At 37.0% G+C, this 19,532-nt stretch overlaps 1 protein-coding gene across 1 annotated transcript in view; it reads right to left on the reverse strand.

The window, feature by feature from the left end:
* Positions 1 to 542: 542 nt before the first annotated feature.
* The window catches only part of LOC125226559 (mucin-2-like), a 53,635-nt gene continuing 34,645 nt past the window's right edge, over positions 543 to 19,532 (reverse strand). Inside the window, exon 2 of the mRNA XM_048130555.1 lies at positions 543 to 2,201. Coding sequence (XP_047986512.1) covers positions 687 to 2,201 — 1,515 coding nt within the window. The 3' untranslated portion in view covers positions 543 to 686. The remainder of the gene's footprint in view (positions 2,202 to 19,532) is intronic.

A 19,532-nucleotide genomic window follows, 5' to 3' on the forward strand; every position in this document is an offset into this window, starting at 1 on the left:
ATTCTTTATTTTGACAGGGTAAACGTTCGTTCGTAATTATTCATACATCGTTAAAACAATATTTTAGGCCCGAAACCCAGACCTAATAACAAACCTTACAAAGTACTACCGAAAGTACTTTTTGGTATCACATATATGGCAACTTTGAATGTACTTTTATCTAACTTAGAAAACGAATGGTACTCGGGGCTTGTCGTAGAAGTAGCCTTGGTCTTCGATGAAGGGGGCCCTGGTTGTGGAGGGGGGGAGATAGATTGGGGGCGCTCGGGTCGTGGAAGGGGGTATGTAGATTGGGGGGGCTCTGGTTGTTGGAGGTGGGGTGTAAATAGGTCGCTTTGTTGTTGAAGGGGGGAGGTATATTGGTGGTGCGGTTGTTGAAGGGGGTAGGTAGATTGGAGGAGCTCTGGTTGTGGAGGGAGGGATGTATACTGGTGGTCTCGTAGGATATGTGAACGGGCTTGAAGGCTGAGGATAGTAATATCCTGTAGTTCTGGTTGTGGGGGGTGGTGGGGGCCTAGTAGTGGGAGGAGGAGGAGGCCTTGTTGTCGGGGGAGGTGTAGGCCTAGGGGTAGTTACTGGGGGTAAGTAGGTAGATGGTGGAAGTGGTCTCCTAGTAGTAGTGGTGGGGGGAAGGTAAGTTGATGGAGGAGTTCGCCTAGTGGTTGTTGGGGTTGGGTAAGTAAATGTTACGCTGGGTGTTGGGTAATTGTAACCTGTAGTTCTGGTTTGGGGTAGTTGGGTGGAGTATGTGGGTGGCCTTCTGGTTGTGGGGGTGGTGGGGGCCTGGTAGTGGGAGGTGGAGGAGGCCTTGTTGTTGGGGGCGGTGTTGGTCTGGGGGTAGTTACTGGGGGTAAGTAAGTGGAGGGTGGTAGTGGTCTCCTAGTTGTGGTGGGAGGTAGATAAGTGGAAGGGGGGAATGTTCTAGCTGTGGTTGGGTAAGTGAAGGTGACGCTTGGCGTGGGGTAATTGTAGCCTGTGGTTCTAGTAGGAAATAGTATTGTGGAGTAAGTGGGGGGTGCTCTTGTGGTTGGGGGTGGGGTTCTACGAGTTGTAGGAGGGGTAGGTCTTGGGGTGGTTACAGGGGGCAGATAAGCGGTAGTCGGTCGTCTAGTGGTAGGTGGTGGGGTTGGGCGGGGTGTTGTTACTGGAGGTAGATAGGTGGAAGGTGGCAGTGGTCTCCTAGTTGTGGGGGGTAAGTATGTAGAAGGGGGCAAAGGGCGCCTAGTCGTAGGATAGGTGAAGGTTACGCTTGGTGTGGGATAGTTGTAACCAGTGGTTCTGAAAGTGGGGGGGTTGGTGGGCGGTGGCCGAGTGGTGGGCGGTGGAGTTCTTCTTGTGGTTGGTGGTGGGGTTGGGCGTGGAGTGGTTACTGGTGGTAGGTAAGTAGGGGGTGGTGTTCTTCTTGTTGTAGTGACTGGGGGTAGGTAAGTAGGAGGTGGTGTTCTCCTAGTGGTAGGCGGTGGTGTTGGTCGTGGAGTAGTCACTGGCGGTAGGTAAGTAGGAGGTGGTGTCCTCCTAGTGGTAGGTGGGAGGTAAGTAGACGGAGGGAAAGTTCTCGCTGTCGTTGGCGGTGTACGCCTGGTGGTGGGGTAAGTGAAGGTCACACTAGGGGTAGGGTATTGGTAGCCCGTAGTTCTTGTTTGTGTGGGTGGTGGTGTACGTCTTGTGGTTGGAGGTGGAGTCGGGCGGGGGGTGGTTACCGGGGGCAAGTAAGTTGAAGGAGGGGGTGTTCTCCTAGTAGTTGGGGGTAAATAGGTAGATGGAGGGAAAGTGCGAGCGGTTGTGGGGGGTGTTGGGAAAGTGAATGGGATGCTGGGTTTAGGGTAGCTGTAGCCAGTAGTTCTGGAGACTGGGAGCTGTGTGGAATATGTGGGGGGAGGTGGTGGCCGAGTTGTTGGTGGTGGGGGTGGTCTTGTAGTGGGCGGTGGTGGTGGCCTAGTCGGTGGGTTGAAAGGGATAGTCGGCCTCTCGTAGACGTATCCTTGTGTCGGCTGCGGCACGTAGACATTGTTCTGGTTCTGCGGCTGCGGCTGGGGGAAGGGTATCTTCGGCTTGGGGTAGAAGTAGCCGTCCTCGTCCAGGTCAGCTCGGATGGGGGCGCCGAAGACGGCGTAGTTCTGGTTGGGGAAGCTGGAGATGTCCGGCTCGGAGCAGGTCTGGTGCAGTGCCAGCAGCACCACCGCTAGGTGCAGTGACAGCCTCTGGAAATGAGAGAATAGCAGGTTATTATTTGTGTAAAGAATCTCCTTATGTATCTATACTATATTATATTTAGAAGTTTTTAGCTTCTCAACTACTTTGTGTTTGTGTTTTGTTTTCACACTTTTTAAATGTGATCCAATTTTTGGTAAATTTTATGTTATTTCTAATCAGAATCCTTAGGTTTTTCAGTCCTAATAGGCAAATAATTTGCCCCATACGATTTGTTTATATTGTTACCATTTTCTATGGGGTAACAAAAGAGGAAAGTAACAAAAATATATGGAAATTCTTGGACACTTGTTGTCTCCTATTGAGATAGAAAGTGCTCATGATTCTGGATATAATTTACCTAAAATTGCGTAAAAACATAAAAAAATGGCAAAAAAAGAGACGCTCGTGTTTGTTTCATGATTTGTAAAAATATACACATTATTGTTTGACTTCACATAGTTTTACCCTTTATTTAAGGTATCCTTTGATATTAATTACAAAAGATAAAGAAAATATTACGAATAACAAATTACATTAAATTATGAATTTTTCACATTAGTGTAGTGTAAATAATTTGAGGTAAAATAAATAAAATATAAAAATTCCAGTGTTTTTGCGACATATTTTACTAAGCAAGTGTAAATAGCAAGTTTATGTCAAGGTCGTGTCGTAATGGTTAGCGCCTTAAATACTGTTTGTTTGGTCTAGCCACAGTTACAATATATAGGTATACCTACAGTATATTGTGTTAAGAACCGGTTACTGAGACTATACAATGTGTTACCACCATGCGAGCATTTGTTAAAAACTAATGATAATATGGTTCATATAGACATCATTATAATGACGTGAATTAACTGTACTATCATTTTCCAAAATTCGCACATTTTCATTCCTTATACTGTTAATGCTCAATAGTTCTCTTTCACACTTAGCTGTCATTTCTATTAGTCAATAATTTTATAAAACATTTTATAACAGTAAATATGGGAACCGGCAGATCTTAGTGAACTCGGCTACGGCGAGAGCTGGCGTGATGTCGTCTGGACTGTGAAATGAAAGTGGCGTGTTTTTACGTTGGAGGCCAAGGCACATTTTACCAACAGAGTGAGTGAGTAAATGTAGGAACACCATAAACTGTCGTAATATTTTAACTGTGTTAACCTTTAGGCCGATCTAACAAATTGCTCCCACTTCAGTTTTATTTCATGTTATTAATCTTTTGCTCTCAAATGATGTCATTATTTTATAGGTTGTTCAACTGTCAGACACTTCTACAGGTATTTTAAGACATTTTAGACAGCTAGATGAGTACAAGGAATTAATAAATATTAGATAGGAATGATGATTTATTTCAATCTTTTATTTGTTACCAAGATGTGCAGTGCAGACTAAATAATTTAGTTGTATGTGATTTAAATTTAAATAAGAAGTTAGTAGAAGTAGTATTTAGCTACACTATTTTCTATTGTAACTAGGCATAATAATAGTGATTTTATTGAAAAAAATTAGTTGCTATAAACTTTAATAGATACCATACATTAAAGAAAAAGCGACCAAGCCCACTGGTGGCGAAGCCGGGAATCGAACCCGGGTTTCCAGCTATCGCGGCTGATGTGGTTTACCGCTACCGCCGAGGTAACCGCCGAAATGCGTCGAGTGGGCTTGATCGCTTTTTCTTTAGTGTATGGTATCCATCTATTTCAGTTTATAATTTATATATATAGTAGTGTTACTTAAGACGATACGGTAGGGGTCAATTCTCCATACAAGCGCTCTCGACTATTTCCTCCTTGGTTTTTGAAGATAGAGCAATGGTTTTTTTAACACAGATTGTTATTATTTTTATCTGTGTCGGACGGTTTTGATTTTTTTGATATTCTGCTTTTTAAAGATTCTAGAGCCAATCAAAAATTTCCAAAAACGACCTTTTTCATTGTGGCGTAAAAAAGGTGTGATACTCAAGATTGGTAACAACTAACCAAAAAAGCTAAACGGTCCGATATAGATTATTTCATTGTTATTCAGATTCTTAAACTTCGTTCAGATTGATTAAGTTTTGAAGGAGGAAAGAGTCGAGAGCGGAACCTCGATTTTAAAGATTTTTTTGAAATATTTTTGACTGAGTTGTTCTTAATGGACAATTTCTTTTCGAGAAATCTAGTTAATAACACTTATATATTTAACTAAAATTCCCAAGTTGAAAGGGGGGCTCCTTTCCATTTTAGCATTTTCGCTACCGTATTGTCTTATAAAAAAACAAATCAAAACATATTTAATAAAATTATTTGTTTTGTTCTCCACGTTGAATTTAGTTGCTCTTAAATTATTTTTATAACAGAACTTTCTCTAAGAAATTGAACGTAGGTACTTTTGACCCCATTTTCATACAGGTATAAGTTATTTCCCCTTCTCCGTCACACACCTAAGAGGGGATTCAACTATCACTGCACATGGTGGTGGTTATTGACATTTTATTTTAATTAAAACTATTAATTGGGTTAAATTGTGGCGTAGGCGAGAGGCTGGCAACCTGTCACTGCAATGTCACAGTTTCGTTTTCTTTCAACCCCTTATTTGCCAAGAGTGGCACTGAAACCCACCTGAAACCGGAGTAGTTTTATGTGCTCTGCCTACCCCTTCACGAGACACAGGCGTGATTGTATGTATGTATTTTAATTAATTCCAAGTGAAATTGAGGTCAAGGTCAATTTGAAGTGCAAATATTTTTTTTTTTGGCTACCAGCTTCTCCGCTCAACTTTGCATTGGGATATAAACAGGAAATGTCGCCGGTATTATTGAAACAGCCTGGCAAAAAAGAATAGAACATTAGAAATGCAGCCATTTTTTAACCCCCGACGCAAAAACGACGGGGTGTTATAAGTTTGACGTCTCTGTCTGTCTGTCTGTTTGTCTGTTGTCTGCTGTCTGTCTGTCTGTCTGTCTATCTGTCTATCTGTCTATCTGTTTGTCTGTCTGTCTGTCTGTCTGTCTGTCTGTCTGTCTGTCTGTCTGTCTGTCTGTCTGTCTGTCTGTCTGTCTGTCTGCTGTCTGTCTGTCTATATGTCTATCTGTTTGTCTTTCTGTTTCTGTGTGTGTGTGTGTGTCTGTCTGTGACATCGTAGCTCCCGAACGGAGTGTTCTTAGCCATGTTTCATGAAAATCGGTCTACTATGTCGCTGACGGGGGTTTTTAGGGTTCCGTAGTCAATTAGGAACCCTTATAGTTTCGCCATATCTGTCCGTCCGTCCGTCCGCGGATAATTTCAGCAACCGTTAGCACTAGAAAGCTGAAATTTAGTACCAATATGTATATCAATCACGCCAAAAAAGTGCAAAAATGAAAAATAGAAAAAAATGTATTATTAGGGTAATGTAAAGTGGGGGGCTGATATTTTTTTTCATTCCAACCCCAACGTGTGATACATTGTTGGATAGGTATTTAAAAATGAATAAGGATTTACCATGATCGTTTTTTGATAATATTAATATTTTCGGAAATAATCGCTCCTAACGGAAAAAAAAGTGCGTCCGGGGCCCTCTAACTTTTGAACCATAAGTTTAAAAAATATGAAAAAAATCACAAAAGTAGAACTTTATAAAAACTTTCTAGGAAAATTGTTTTGAACTTGATAGGTTCAGTAGTTTTTGAGAAAAATACGGAAAACTACGGAACCCTACACTGAGCGTGGCCCGACACGCTCTTGTCCGGTTTTTTCAAAATTTTAAGTTTGTGGTTAGGTTATTTATCATAGCAACACATACTGTTCTTACAGAAAAGTGACTGAATAGTTAGTGATTTAAACTAGTTTATGAGTTAAATTTAAATTTTCTGTAGTAAATAGATCAGTTTCTATAACATCGTGGGTGAAGAAGATTGGTAATTATATGAAATGTTGAACAATACAAACATATCTGAGTAATCTCTTTAATACTGTATTTTGTCAAAGTCAAATTATTCATTCGACCATTAACTTTACGAAACATGTTGTTCTAAAACCTGCATGTCAAAGGTCATGACTAACTGACCCAGTTTGTAATAGGTTTGTCACGAAAAAAAAAAACAAATATTTGTCGAAAATGTTCGTTGATAGTCGGTATTTGGATAAGAGTGTTAAGACACCTTAATTGGTATTGTGTTGACGGAGTAAAGAAGAAATTACCTCTAACATAATTTGCTCATGTTTTACATCAATTATCGCAGTAGGTGAAGGAAAGTAAATATATCTCGGTTTCGTTTTTTTTAATAACACGTCGGTGGCAAATAGGTGTACGGAAAGCGGTCAACGTAACCTATGGACGCCTGCCACTTAAGGGGTGTCACATGCGCGTTACCGACCTATTAGAAACTTGTACACTCCTTTTTTAAAGAACCCCATATAATAGGTACTGTAGTTCATCGGGAATACCTCGGCAGGGAGCTCATTCCACAGCCGGAGCGTCCGCGGGAGGAAATTCCTCTGAAACCGCACGGCGCGCGACTATTTAGGTTGCAAGGTGTGTGGATGAGCGCCCTGTCAATGGCGAGCGGTGCGATGATGAAAAGTGGCCGTTGGCATCATGTCAAACAGTTATTCAGAACACAACCCATTGTACAGGCGATAGAACACACATAAGGAGGCGAAGTTTCTCCTTAGACTTATTCAATTCAATTCATTCATCATCATTCATATTCATCCATCCCGCTCGCTCTTCTTTTATTATCATAACTTTTTCAATGGTTCAACCTCATTTTCATGTCACCGGTCTTTTTCCCAACCTGCGTAACAAATACTTCTGTCAATTTCGCTAAAAGTCACAACTGCCTGTCAGTGAAAATTCCACATATAATTTACCAATAAAGTAATATAAATATGAATATAATATCGGGAGTGTAGTAAACAACGGAAGATAGAACCTATTTTATAGTTGTGGCCGCCCTAAACTACATGGACTGTGTATTCAGGTAAGGTAAGGTCCAACTCACATATTATTTTACTTTCTCTAGTTTGTTTTTAGTAATTTAATTCAATAATTCTAAAATTGTATTGTATTTCAAAATTCCCTTACTATAGACTTTATCGTTGTGATATACCTACCTAGTTTTAAATTATTTATGTTTTTAATAGCACTGTTTTTGCATGTTTATAGAACATTAAGGACCTTCTTAAATGTAACACTACACTGACTGTTACAAAACTATGTTCTGGGAATAAATATAATTATTTCTATTTCTATTTCTAATAGTTCGCCTGGAGCTGGAATATTACGCTGGTCCCTGGTTCTTCCAGCAGTAAGAGTAAGTATAATTACAATACATAATTATTATGTCATGGTAAAATTTAAAATTATACATACTATGAGGATTTATTAAATGCGTAAGTTTCCTAACACAATCATAATTGATAAATAAATAAAAATGAATTAAATACGACAGTTAAAATTATATTACTACTCTTATGGTTAAAATATAATTGGGATAAACTAATATCTTATTGGAATATGTGTTTGCATCTTTAACGCCTGTGATTATTATCCGAGCATAGCCATAAGTACGCTAATTTATGGATTATTTAAATTTTATAGGTTATACACACATAATTGAAACTAACACACATAATTGAAACTAACACAACAAAATAACATCAAATAATACAATTATTAATAATTACCTAAAAACTAACTAAACCATATCAATATATAAGGTGCATTAGGGTAATTCCAAAAGTTGTCTAATTACGAAAGTCGCATAAAAACCACCATTATTTCCATTATTTCAAGATTCCCCTTTCGGAATTACCAGAGCATTTCTGTCATTCGGAATTACCCTAATGCACCTTACTACCACTGTCTACCCTAATCATCTAATTAACCCCTTAAAAAAAACAAGTTACGTGGAATTTGCAATGACAAAATGTAGGTAAAATTGCTGTCAATAGAAATTGCCAACAATGTAAACAAACCATTATACAAAATATCAATATTTTAGCACAATTTTATTATTTCAAAGGTTGAGGATCACAATTTGATATGAATTGATTAAATGACACATGGATTTAGCCAGTATCTGATGAGTTAGAATGAAAATTAAAGACATTTTGACTACAAGGTTTGTTTACATTGTTCACAAATTCTATAGACGGCGACTTTAGTCATAAATGTCATAATTTACGTCTAATTAAATTTTCGAGGAATTTTCCTATGTTCAAGTAGATGCAAAGTTAATAGTTTGGACAGAATATATATGTAGACTCAAAAAAGGAAAAAGTATAACACTTAATAAATCTTAATAGTGTATTTTATGGTTATTAGTAACTACCTCATTCATCACTTAGCTTATACCCAATAAGAACCATTTATATCTTTTTTAATTACTTCTGAGTGCCCATCATAACATAATAGACAAGAAAAGGCACGTATAACAAATAAAATAACAATAACTTCTCAAATTCAATAACAATTCTCAATCAGTATCAAATCAAGCACGAACACAGTTAATAAAAATAATTATTCTAATTAACCTTCTGATTGAAAATATAGTGTGCGTACCCGCATGCACAAACGCTCACGAAACGCTCACGATAATATTTCTTTCGTAGCTATCTATCTCTATCGCTTTTGCGTATTGGCGCGACAGAGCCAGACTACATTTCTGCGACGCGAAACGAAAACGAAACGCCCCGAAAGGTAGTGGCTCTGTCGCGCCAATACGCAAGAGCGATAGAGATAGATATCTACGAGCGTTTCGTTTCGTGAGCGTTTGTGCCATTCGGCTACGTCCGTACGTCCCCAGTAAATTATTGCCCTTCACGCTGACTACATTAAATTGAACGCAAGTTAGTTAACTATTATGAATGATTTTGATTGATGATGTCAAATGATCAATGTAGTGGAACAGTGATCTACTTATTTATTTTCCAAATAGAGCTGTCAATTTTGACACTGATAGATCATTGTATCTAGAGCTAAGAATTGATTTAGGGTGCCTTTCCATGAGAGATATCGTCACTACTTTTAAAAAAACTTGTATCTTCGTCTGTCAATGAAAAGAAAATTGTAGTATGTATGGAATGCATATAGAATTACTGCGTTGTAACTTTGAGGAGTAACGTGAGATACGAGATTTTTTCAAAGTAGTGACGATATTTTCAAAGTAGAGCTGCGTTGCTATGGATGCGTTTGATATCCACCGACCAGTCGAATCCGTTCCCACTAGCGCTAAGCTTTGTGTAACTATGAACATGATTGGTGGATATCAAACACGTCCACGTAGTGCATCTATGGTGGAAAGGCACTCTTAGTCGTAAAGTTGAAATAGGGTCATAAGTACTTTATACTTGTATACAGTTTTTATCAAGTTAATATTATTTTTGAACTCATATTTGGAGACGGTGGATCACTCTAGGTTATATTATGGTAATTATAACAACATTTCTTTTAAGAGATATCACGTTTTTACTGGTTTAAATATCACCACCTTATAAGGATAATTAAATTGCCCATCCATCTTCTCTGCAACTTTTTTAACAAGGTGTCAATGGCAAAAATCCAAATAATTAACATAAAAATGCGGCTACATGTGTAAGGATTTTTAATAAGCAACTTTATCATGATAATGATGATTTGTAGTTTCCAAATTGAATGAGGTGTCTTTGTCAAACAGAATAACATTACCTTTTATTTAATAAAGAAGACGTTTAAAAATTTCCACTTTGGGGCCAAAATGAATTGCACATTTCTTAATATGTCCGGGTCTTTGATAAGACAAGGGTGCGCGCTCACGGGCGACAAAGTTGCTCGGCGACTTACGTATTTGTATGAAAAGTGTCGCGACAAAAAAGTCGCGTCGAAAAGTCGCCCGTGGGCGCAACCTCTAAGACAGCTTGATCTGTTTAAATAATATCCTAGTATAATTTGATTCCTTCATTAAAATAATATCCTAGTATAATTTGATTCCTGGCCCTACGTGACAATTTGCTAATTATGCGTTATTTTTAAAATTCAAATGAAAGACCTATGTTTTTTCTGTCCACTTTTTTTATAAACTAACGATTGAAGTTCAAGAAAAAAAACTGCTGTAGCACATTTTTGTCACATCGTTGCTATTCGTAACTTCCTACCTCACGGGCCATGACTAGTATTATGTTATGTTTAATAAGGCCCACTTGTACCAACGACAACTGAGTCGTCTTAACGAGTGGGCTGTCATCTGTAAAATTCCATATAAAATGAAAGAAAGAAAGAAAGAAAAAGCATTTATTAGCACAAAATACATATCAATAACTATCTAAAACTAAAACTAGTCACAAACAAAAAATTATAAGTTGCGCTAAATGGTCCTTACTCAGCTAGGTGTCACGGTATGAGCCACATGACACACTCCGCAACGCTGGTTTTCTGTAAGGCCTAGAAGATGGACTAGGTTAACCCTCGATATTTGTTGGTGCAAGTGTCTTTAAGTGAACAAATACATATTCTACAATATTTCGCAATATTGCAGGACAATTACACAAATCAGTATGTTTAATGAATGTCTCTAACCTTGTCAGTAGATAACCTAACCACAAAATTAAAATTTTGAAAAAACCCCCGACCGCGACATAGTAGACCGATTTTCATGAAACATGGCTAAGAACACTCCCGACTAACTCAGCTTTCAGACAAAAGAAACTAAATCTAAATTGGTTCATCCGTTCGGGAGCTACGATGCCACAGACAGACACACACACAGACAGACAGACAAACAGACAAACAGACAGAGAGACAGACAGACAGACAGACAGATAGACACGTCACGGGGGTTAAAAAGGAGACAATTCAACTTTTTTACAGGAAATCAACTTTTCGAGCAATATTGCAGCAATTTCCCCTGACATAGCGTACTGTTTCTCTGAGATTAATATGCGATAGATGGACGTAGTTTTTGAAAATAGTTATTCTGTAATACTCTTAATAAATGGACAAACAAGTATGTTAAAATATTTCGGCAATATTGCACGGATATAGTCCGAGAGCAGACACACAATGAGGCAAGCGACAATACATCCGTCACACTCTTGGAAAAAGTAGGCTGTCGCTTCCACTGAGCAATACACACACACCAGTAACCATATAAAGAATGTATCTCACTTATGCAAAAGTTTACCTAATCTTTAAATAGTAACTGTTGGCAAGGACGATATATACCGGGACTCGCAAAGCCCGTACAAAAAATGTACCCTGAAATGTATGGGCCTTTCAGGGATAAAACTAGATGGCGCTGTTTCGCAGTCTAGAAGTGGCAAAATTCTTTTTTTCTCCTTATACTTTTGCGTGTTTTTATTTTTTATAAGAATAAATGACATATTTCTTTATTTTAATATCATATGATATCACGTGTTAACACATCTTGAAAAAAAGAAATTTTTAGGCATAATCAGTGTAGTTATAATAGTATTTAATAGGTGTCGCTAAACAATTGAGGTGCAATTCTTAGTTTGAAGATTGTCAATCTTATTATGTTGGTATAATAATCGAATCTGTTAAAAAAAGGTATTTCCAGTAAAGAGGACTTCCGAAGAGATAGACGGAATATTTTTTCCAAAGTTGATACAAAGGGCATACCATACGCACGCAATAGGAAACTTGCTGTTGTCCTTAAAATAATAGTTATTTGTTATACAAGGGGGCAAAGTTGTATTTTAACGCCGAGTGTGGAATTGAAAAACGAGCAAGTGAAAGGATTCTATAGTTGAACCACGAGCAAAGCGAGTGGTTCGAGATTAGAATCCTGAACTTGCGAGTTTTTAACACACGAGAAGTAAAATACACTTGCACCCGAGTGTAACACAAAACTTTTCCCCTCACTATAGCGAGGAAACTACAACGCAAAAAATGCGTTTATCACTGCCACCAGTAGTTTCACAGGTGGTAAATCATCTTTATTACTAGATTCACCTACTTTTATCAATTTTAAAGCAGTTAATTTGACTCTATTCGAGGTCAAATTACTTTACCCACTAGTGGATAAAATGCGTTTTTACCCGCTGGTATTAAAGGACAAAACACGTGTTTCTGAGCTAGTGAGGGGAAAAATGGTTTATAGCATGCTGGTGACGGAAGGACCTACAGAACTAAATTTGTTCCGTCTATTGTCCTTTGAGTCGTCGGCAACCCGAACCCTCCGTGGAACTTGTACACTCCTTCTTGCTGTGTACTTAACACAGCGAAAGGGAGTGTACATGTTTCTAATGGGTTGGCAACGCGCATGTGACGCTCCTTGAGTTGCAGGCGTCCATAGGTTGCGGTACTTGCGGTGACCGCTTTCCATCAGGCCGACCGTATGCTTGTTTGCAACCGACGTAGTATAAAAAAAATGGTTTATGTGGTAGGTCTGTGCTCCGACCCTTGCTTCGCTCGATTAGGTAGCAAGATTATAAATTGTTATATTTATTTTCCATATTTTGTAAGTAATTGAAACGTTCAGTAACTATACAATTTCCCCGTCTAATATGTTAAAGACATTGTGTAAAGACTGTAAAGAGGTCATCTTGCCTAATGTAGGTTTCAATATTTAGCGCCGCGTTGGGCAGAAACGTGCGTCGTGGATAATAAGTAAACACGGAGCTTAGAAGACCTTCCTTATAGGGTTTCGGCAATCGGTATCCTTTTTAGGGTTCCGTAGTCAACTAGGAACCCTTATAGTTTCGCCATGTCTGTCTGTCCGTCCGTCCGTCCGTCCGTCCGTCCGTCCGTCCGCGGATAATCTCAGTAACCGTAAGCACTATAAAGCTGAAATTTGGTACCAATATGTATATCAATCACGCCAACAAAGTACAAAAATAAAAATTGGAAAAAAATATTTTATTAGGGTACCCCCCCTACATGCAAAGTGGGGGCTGATATTTTTTTTCATTCCAACCCCAACGTTTGATATATTGTTGGATAGGTATTTAAAAATGAATAAGGGTTTACTAAGATCGTTTTTTGATAATATTAATATTTTCGGAAATAATCGCTCCTAAAGGAAAAAAAAGTGCGTCCCCCCCCTCTAACTTTTGAACCATATGTTTAAAAAATATGAAAAAAATCACAAAAGTAGAACTTTATAAATAATTTCTAGGAAAATTGTTTTGAACTTGATAGGTTCAGTAGTTTTTGAGAAAAATACGGAAAACTACGGAACCCTACACTGAGCGTGGCCCGACACGCTCTTGGCCGGTTTTTATACTTGTTGGTAATTTTAACATTGTTTTTAACCCCCGACGCAAAAACGACGGGGTGTTATACGTTTGACGTGTCTGTCTGTCTGCGTGTGTGTCTGTCTGTGGCATCGTAGCTCCTGAACGGATGAACCGATTTAGATTTAGTTTCTTTTGTTTGAAAGCTGGGTTAGTCGGGAGTGTTCTTAGCAATGTTTCATGAAAATCGGTCCACGATGTTGGGGGGTTTTTTAAAATTTTTAATTTTGTGGTTAGGTTATCATAATATTACATACAAATTGTAGAAACGTATTTTCCACAACGTCAAAATTTAGGGAGGAAAAAGAGGATTTGGTTGAGGAAAGTTAGAATGGAGATTAGATCGTCCTCTATGTTTTTATACACGGTGTAATATGAGGAACCGAATAATTTTAACAGCGTATTCCTCATCATATTAGAAGAGTAAAATGTCATATAAACTTTTCTGGATTTCGCCTACTTTCAGAGTTAAGCATTTAAAACAGTATTATATTATTTATCAGAATAAAACGCTATTTTGATGGCGATGATGCCGTTATTCGACATAATCTAACTATCCTCGTTGGTAGATGTCAAAAAATAACTAGTAATTAATTGCAAAAAAATATTTTTTTTAATGTAAATTTTTATTTTAAGTAATAGTTTTACGAATAAAATTTACTTTTTATGTGAAAATACATTAAAAAAAAACAAAAAAAATATTTTTATTTTGGAAAAATTTGCTTGACGTCATATAACGTTTTATCTTTATTTTGCCTCCGAAATGCGTAGTTAAAATCATTCGGTTCCCTCATATTACACCGTGTATTTAATTTGTTGTACTTCAATAACATCATCTTACTAAGCATTTTCAATCAGTTATAGGATACTTTACTCCATAGCGCAGCACACGTTATGGAAATTGTATGCAATTTTAGGTTTAAGTAAGTACTTAATCTGTTCACTTTCTTCATACAATGATAGTAATTTTCCGTATTTAAAACATTATTAATAGTTTACTAGAGGTTAGGTTTTAGTAACTACTATTTTAAGCAACAAGACGATAATGTATAATGATAAACAAAGCTAGGTGACTCCATCTAGTGACAAGCTGGGTAATTAATTGATTGAAATAAGAGCCACTTGACACCGATGCACAGATATGTATTTACGATTGAGTCCGGTAAGGTTACAGAATACGGATTTAGACTGCATACCTTCTGAAATAGACGTTGTATGAGATGAAAATGCAGACGATTCGGTTTAAGTAAACAGTTAGTTTTAGCAAAGAGGATCGAGTATATTAGACAGTTACTGTCAAAGTGTAATCATGCTGCATAGACTACCATCTCTCGACAGAGACTTAAAACTTTTGAACCTCAGTTTTGACAATTTGGCCCATATTCTTGGCTTGATATGTGTTAAAATGCCGGACCTTTCTCTGTATGGTTTTGAGGTAGTACGTTTTTTTCTTAGACTTTACCCTTGATTTGAAGGTTGCCGGGTTATATGAGGTCGGAAAATTAGGTATTTTTATGTAATTAAATTAAATTTTACAGTTAATTTTATTTACTAAGCAATAGTGTGACATTAATGTAAACCATGTTGTAACAAATATCAATATAAAATAACGAACATTAATTCAGTCCTTGATAGACAGTAAGCAAACATCATATAATACTTTGTAACGTATCATAATGCAGTCGGGTTATGATGAAACAATTCCATCTTAGATTGTATATAACTTCTGTACCTAACTACCTAGTTTATTTAATGGTCTAACTATGACCTTTAAAGAGCAAATAATTTTCTGCTCTATAAATGTAAGTATTTTAAATAGATTTTATCAAAATAGTTGCCACACAAGAGCTACAATAATTTAAACAAAATATCGATGTTCATTTGAATTGAATGCTCTAGATATTTATGTAAAGATTTGATAGATATTATAAAAATACCTCTAAAATTGCAATATAAGTTTTTCTAATATTCTGAAGAAACTCTTTGTACTGAAGCAGATCTTCAATTCGAAAAAGAGGTATACAGACCACATGAAACTGGTCAGTGCCACTTAGAGGTTTCAGTTTACTAAAATTATGCTTTTCATCTATCTGATAAAATATGTCGATATACACGACATTATTTTAAGTTTATTCTTTAAGATTGTGAAGGTCATACATAAAAACATAATTATTTACTTTACAATAATCGATTTTTAATACAACCGGCAAAAGACAAAACCCACTTACGTCAATTTGAATTAATTTCGACCCTCAGCCGAGGGCATCATTATCGTTAACTTAATGACTATCGTCCATTTCTTTAAGGACAATTTCATCTTCAGTGTCTTCTGCTTTATTTGGTTCTGGTCCATGATTTTACTAAAATAAATCTGCATCCGATTCAACCATTTCATTTAAAACAAGTCTTTAAAACAAGAGGATCAGATTGCTTTTCAAAAATGTTGCATTCGACAGGTGCAGATTTAAGTTTGTGTGACAGACCAAGATTCCCTGTGAGGTGAAGTTGCCCAATACTAAATTATAGTCTCTCAATGAAGCGCTTCTGGCAATAATTTATGTACAAGAGATTGTATGGAACCATAAATGAGGTAAGAGGACGTTTTTCGTTCGATTCTGGAATGTTAAGGCATTTAATTGTTCTACCTTTATTGAGATTTTGCACTGATGTTTCGTCATTTTAGGTTTTAATGGGATTATTATAATATTTATAATTGTCATCTTTTGTGATTATATTTTAGGGGGTATTTACTTGAATTATGGGCCATTTTTTTTAAGGTTGTTCACCCCATTTTTTTGGATTTGGAATTTTTTATGTGATTTCCACTCAGAATCGCGAGCTCTTTCAATCCTAATAGAAGAAAAAAAGTGTCCCCAATGTTTTTTCCCCATTTCGTTACATTTTTTCATACATTTTGTATGGCGGTAATGGAATGGAAGGTCTGAAAAATGTATGGAAATCTTGGGACATTTTTTTTTCTCCTATCAGCGCAAAAAATACCCATGTTACAAAAAAAGTGGGGTAGACAACTTAAAAAAAATGGCCCTTATACATAACGTTGGTAACGCATAAATACTGCAAAATGTGTAATCATTTCTTCCACTTTATAACAAAATGCATGGTCAAAATAGTAAGGTGTACTTTTTGGCCTTACTGATGAATCTATTTATAGATTTATAGTATGCTTTAGTTTATGAGGATATCCGTATGTGGTTGACTGTATGTAAAACAATAAAGGCGTATAAAACATCATATTAAGCTTGTAACTATGTCGATAATGTATTAATAAAGTATTGTTTTTATGCAGGCCTTTGGCAGCACTGGATGAGATTCCGAGTCACATCCTTCTCATTGTAATTTGTAATGGACATGTCAGGGGACATTTTGTTATGAGTGATGAAGACGCTTATGAAGTAGTAGGTTTGAAGTTTGCTAACACACAGATCGTAAACAACAAAGATGTGTATTCGTTAAACCCGACGCAAAAACGACGGGGTGTTATAAGTTTGACGTGTCTGTCTGTCTGTCTGTGTGTGTGTCTTTCTGTGGCATCGTAGCTCCCGAACGGATAAACCGATTTAGATTTACTTTTTAGCTAAAGCTGAGTTAGTCGGGAGTGTTGTTAGCCATGTTTCATGAAAACCGGTCTACTATGTCACAGTCGGGGGTTTTTCCAAAATTTTAATTTTGTGGTTAGGTTAATTTTATTAGCTATAGGTAATCAAAAATCTAAATACGAGTACAATGCATGTAATGTACAACATAGACCAAAGTCTTTATCTAAAACCAGTATATCTGGCTTGATACTTCATTCGTATATTATAATCACAGAATGAGTAATTTGATACCAAAACACCTATATTAACTATAAACATCATCGCATAAGCTAGCTTAGATTAATTTATCAGACAACTTTTAAAAATATATTAAAATGCCAAGAAAGTTAATAATGTTGTATTTATTAGGTACTTGCTTTTATTTGATATGTCTAAGATTTGTCTAAGCTTTTGATTGATATTTCAAAATTGGTCTCTTAATGCACCGCCTACAATCTTCTCTGCTTTGCCCAAAGGTTGACTGGTAGAGAATGCCTCATGGCATTAAGTTCACCTTTTGTACATTAAGTTGTTCTTTTGTGCAATAAAGTTTAAATAAATAAATAAAATATGTCAATATTCACTTCTTTAGTCAGAAATTAAATAAGCAAATATAACATATCTGGTTATATTTTTTTCTCAACATAAGATAAATTAGTTATTTGGGTTTACCAAAATTAGCAGGTTTTAAACAAGTTTGCTATTTAAATTAATAACACCAGGCCCCGTAGCCGAATGGCATTTCTCCGACGCCAAACGAAAGCGATACGCCGCTGGCTCTGTCGCGCCAATACGCAAGCGCGATAGAGATAGATATCTACTAGCGCTTCGTTTCGTGAGCGTTTCGTGAGCGATTGTGCCATTCGGCTAGCCACCCAGGCCCCGTAGCCGAATGGCATTTCTCCGACGCCAAACGAAAGCGATACGCCGCTGGCTCTGTCGCGCCAATACGCAAGCGCGATAGAAATAGATATCTACTAGCGCTTCGTTTCGTGAGCGTTTCGTGAGCGATTGTGCCATTCGGCTAGCCACCCAGGCCCCGTAGCCGAATGGCATTTCTCCGACGCCAAACGAAAGCGATACGCCGCTGGCTCTGTCGCGCCAATACGCAAGCGCGATAGAAATAGATATCTACTAGCGCTTCGTTTCGTGAGCGTTTCGTGAGCGATTGTGCCATTCGGCTAGCCACCCAGAACTTCTACAAAATTGTTGTAACTTCAAGGTTACTGATAAATTATGGTTTAAATAATAATTAGAATTTTTAATTTTTAGAATTGTATAGTGTCAGACAGTAGATATACCTTTCAGATGTATGTGTGTGAGTTTGTTTGTAGGTTAAGAAAATTCAAAATAAAAAATAAAAAGGGTTACTAAAATTCGGTCAATAATATTCATTTTTAGGTGCTAAATATTCTATTTTATGATACAAGTGAAAGGCTTTGCTCAACCTCTTTTGATATTGCAAACTAGATCACAAACGAAATAGATACGTATCAATAACATCCTAGAAAGCCAGCACCTTGACTGTAACTGTGAGAAGTTCGCTTATCTAAATCACCAATCTCAAAACAAAACATTAACCATGCAACCAAATTGTTCTCACCAAATGACCTTGACTATTTAACAAAATCCCATAAAAGTACCTAAGCTACTTTTATTTTATTTTATTTGATTTATATTTTTATTTGATTTTATTTCTTTCTTTTTAATTTATATGTAGAAAGTGATGTTTTAATTTATATGTTATGGTTTGATGATGTGTGTTATTAAGGTATGTTAGAATTAAGAAATTAGTTTTTAGTTTTTTTTTTCAATGTAAATATTGTTATAATGTATGGATCATGATATTCGAAAATAAACAAATTATTATTATTATTATTAAAGGTACAACTCTAATAACCTAACCACAAAATTAAAATTTTGAATAACCTCCGACATAGTGGACCGATTTTCATGAAGCATGGCTAAGAACACTCCCGACTAACTCAGCTTTCAAACAAAAAAAAACTAAATCTAAATCGGCTCATCAGTTCAGGAGCTACGATGCTATAGACAGACACACAGACAGACAGACAGACAGACAAACAGACAGACATACATGTCAAACTTATAACACCCCGTCGGTTTTGCGTCGGGGGTTAAAAACAGACAACAATTTCAACTAGGATTGTAGGGCTACCTTGTTCCACGCCCAACAGATTGACGTAACGATCCAAAGTGGGAATGAATTCAGCCTTAGACCGTTTTCACATTATCCGATCCGATATCGGATGTCGGAAGGATTTCAATAGAAAAAATCCAAGATGGCGCCTGTAATGTATGGGATATCGGTCCGACATCCGATATCGGATCGGATAATGTGAAAACGCACTTAGAGTGAAGTGGGAAATCATATTTATTAGCATCGAGCCGCATTTTATGTATGAGATGGCTCGTTAGTGTGAAGACGCTTACGCATCGGAGAGCTGAAAGCAAGCGATACACAAAATGCGGTTCGGTGCTGCTGCTGATAGATATCACCACCGTTATTGAAACATTCGGAACC

Source organism: Leguminivora glycinivorella, chromosome 5 (assembly GCF_023078275.1).
Source record: "Leguminivora glycinivorella isolate SPB_JAAS2020 chromosome 5, LegGlyc_1.1, whole genome shotgun sequence".
NCBI classification, from domain to species: domain Eukaryota; kingdom Metazoa; phylum Arthropoda; class Insecta; order Lepidoptera; family Tortricidae; genus Leguminivora; species Leguminivora glycinivorella.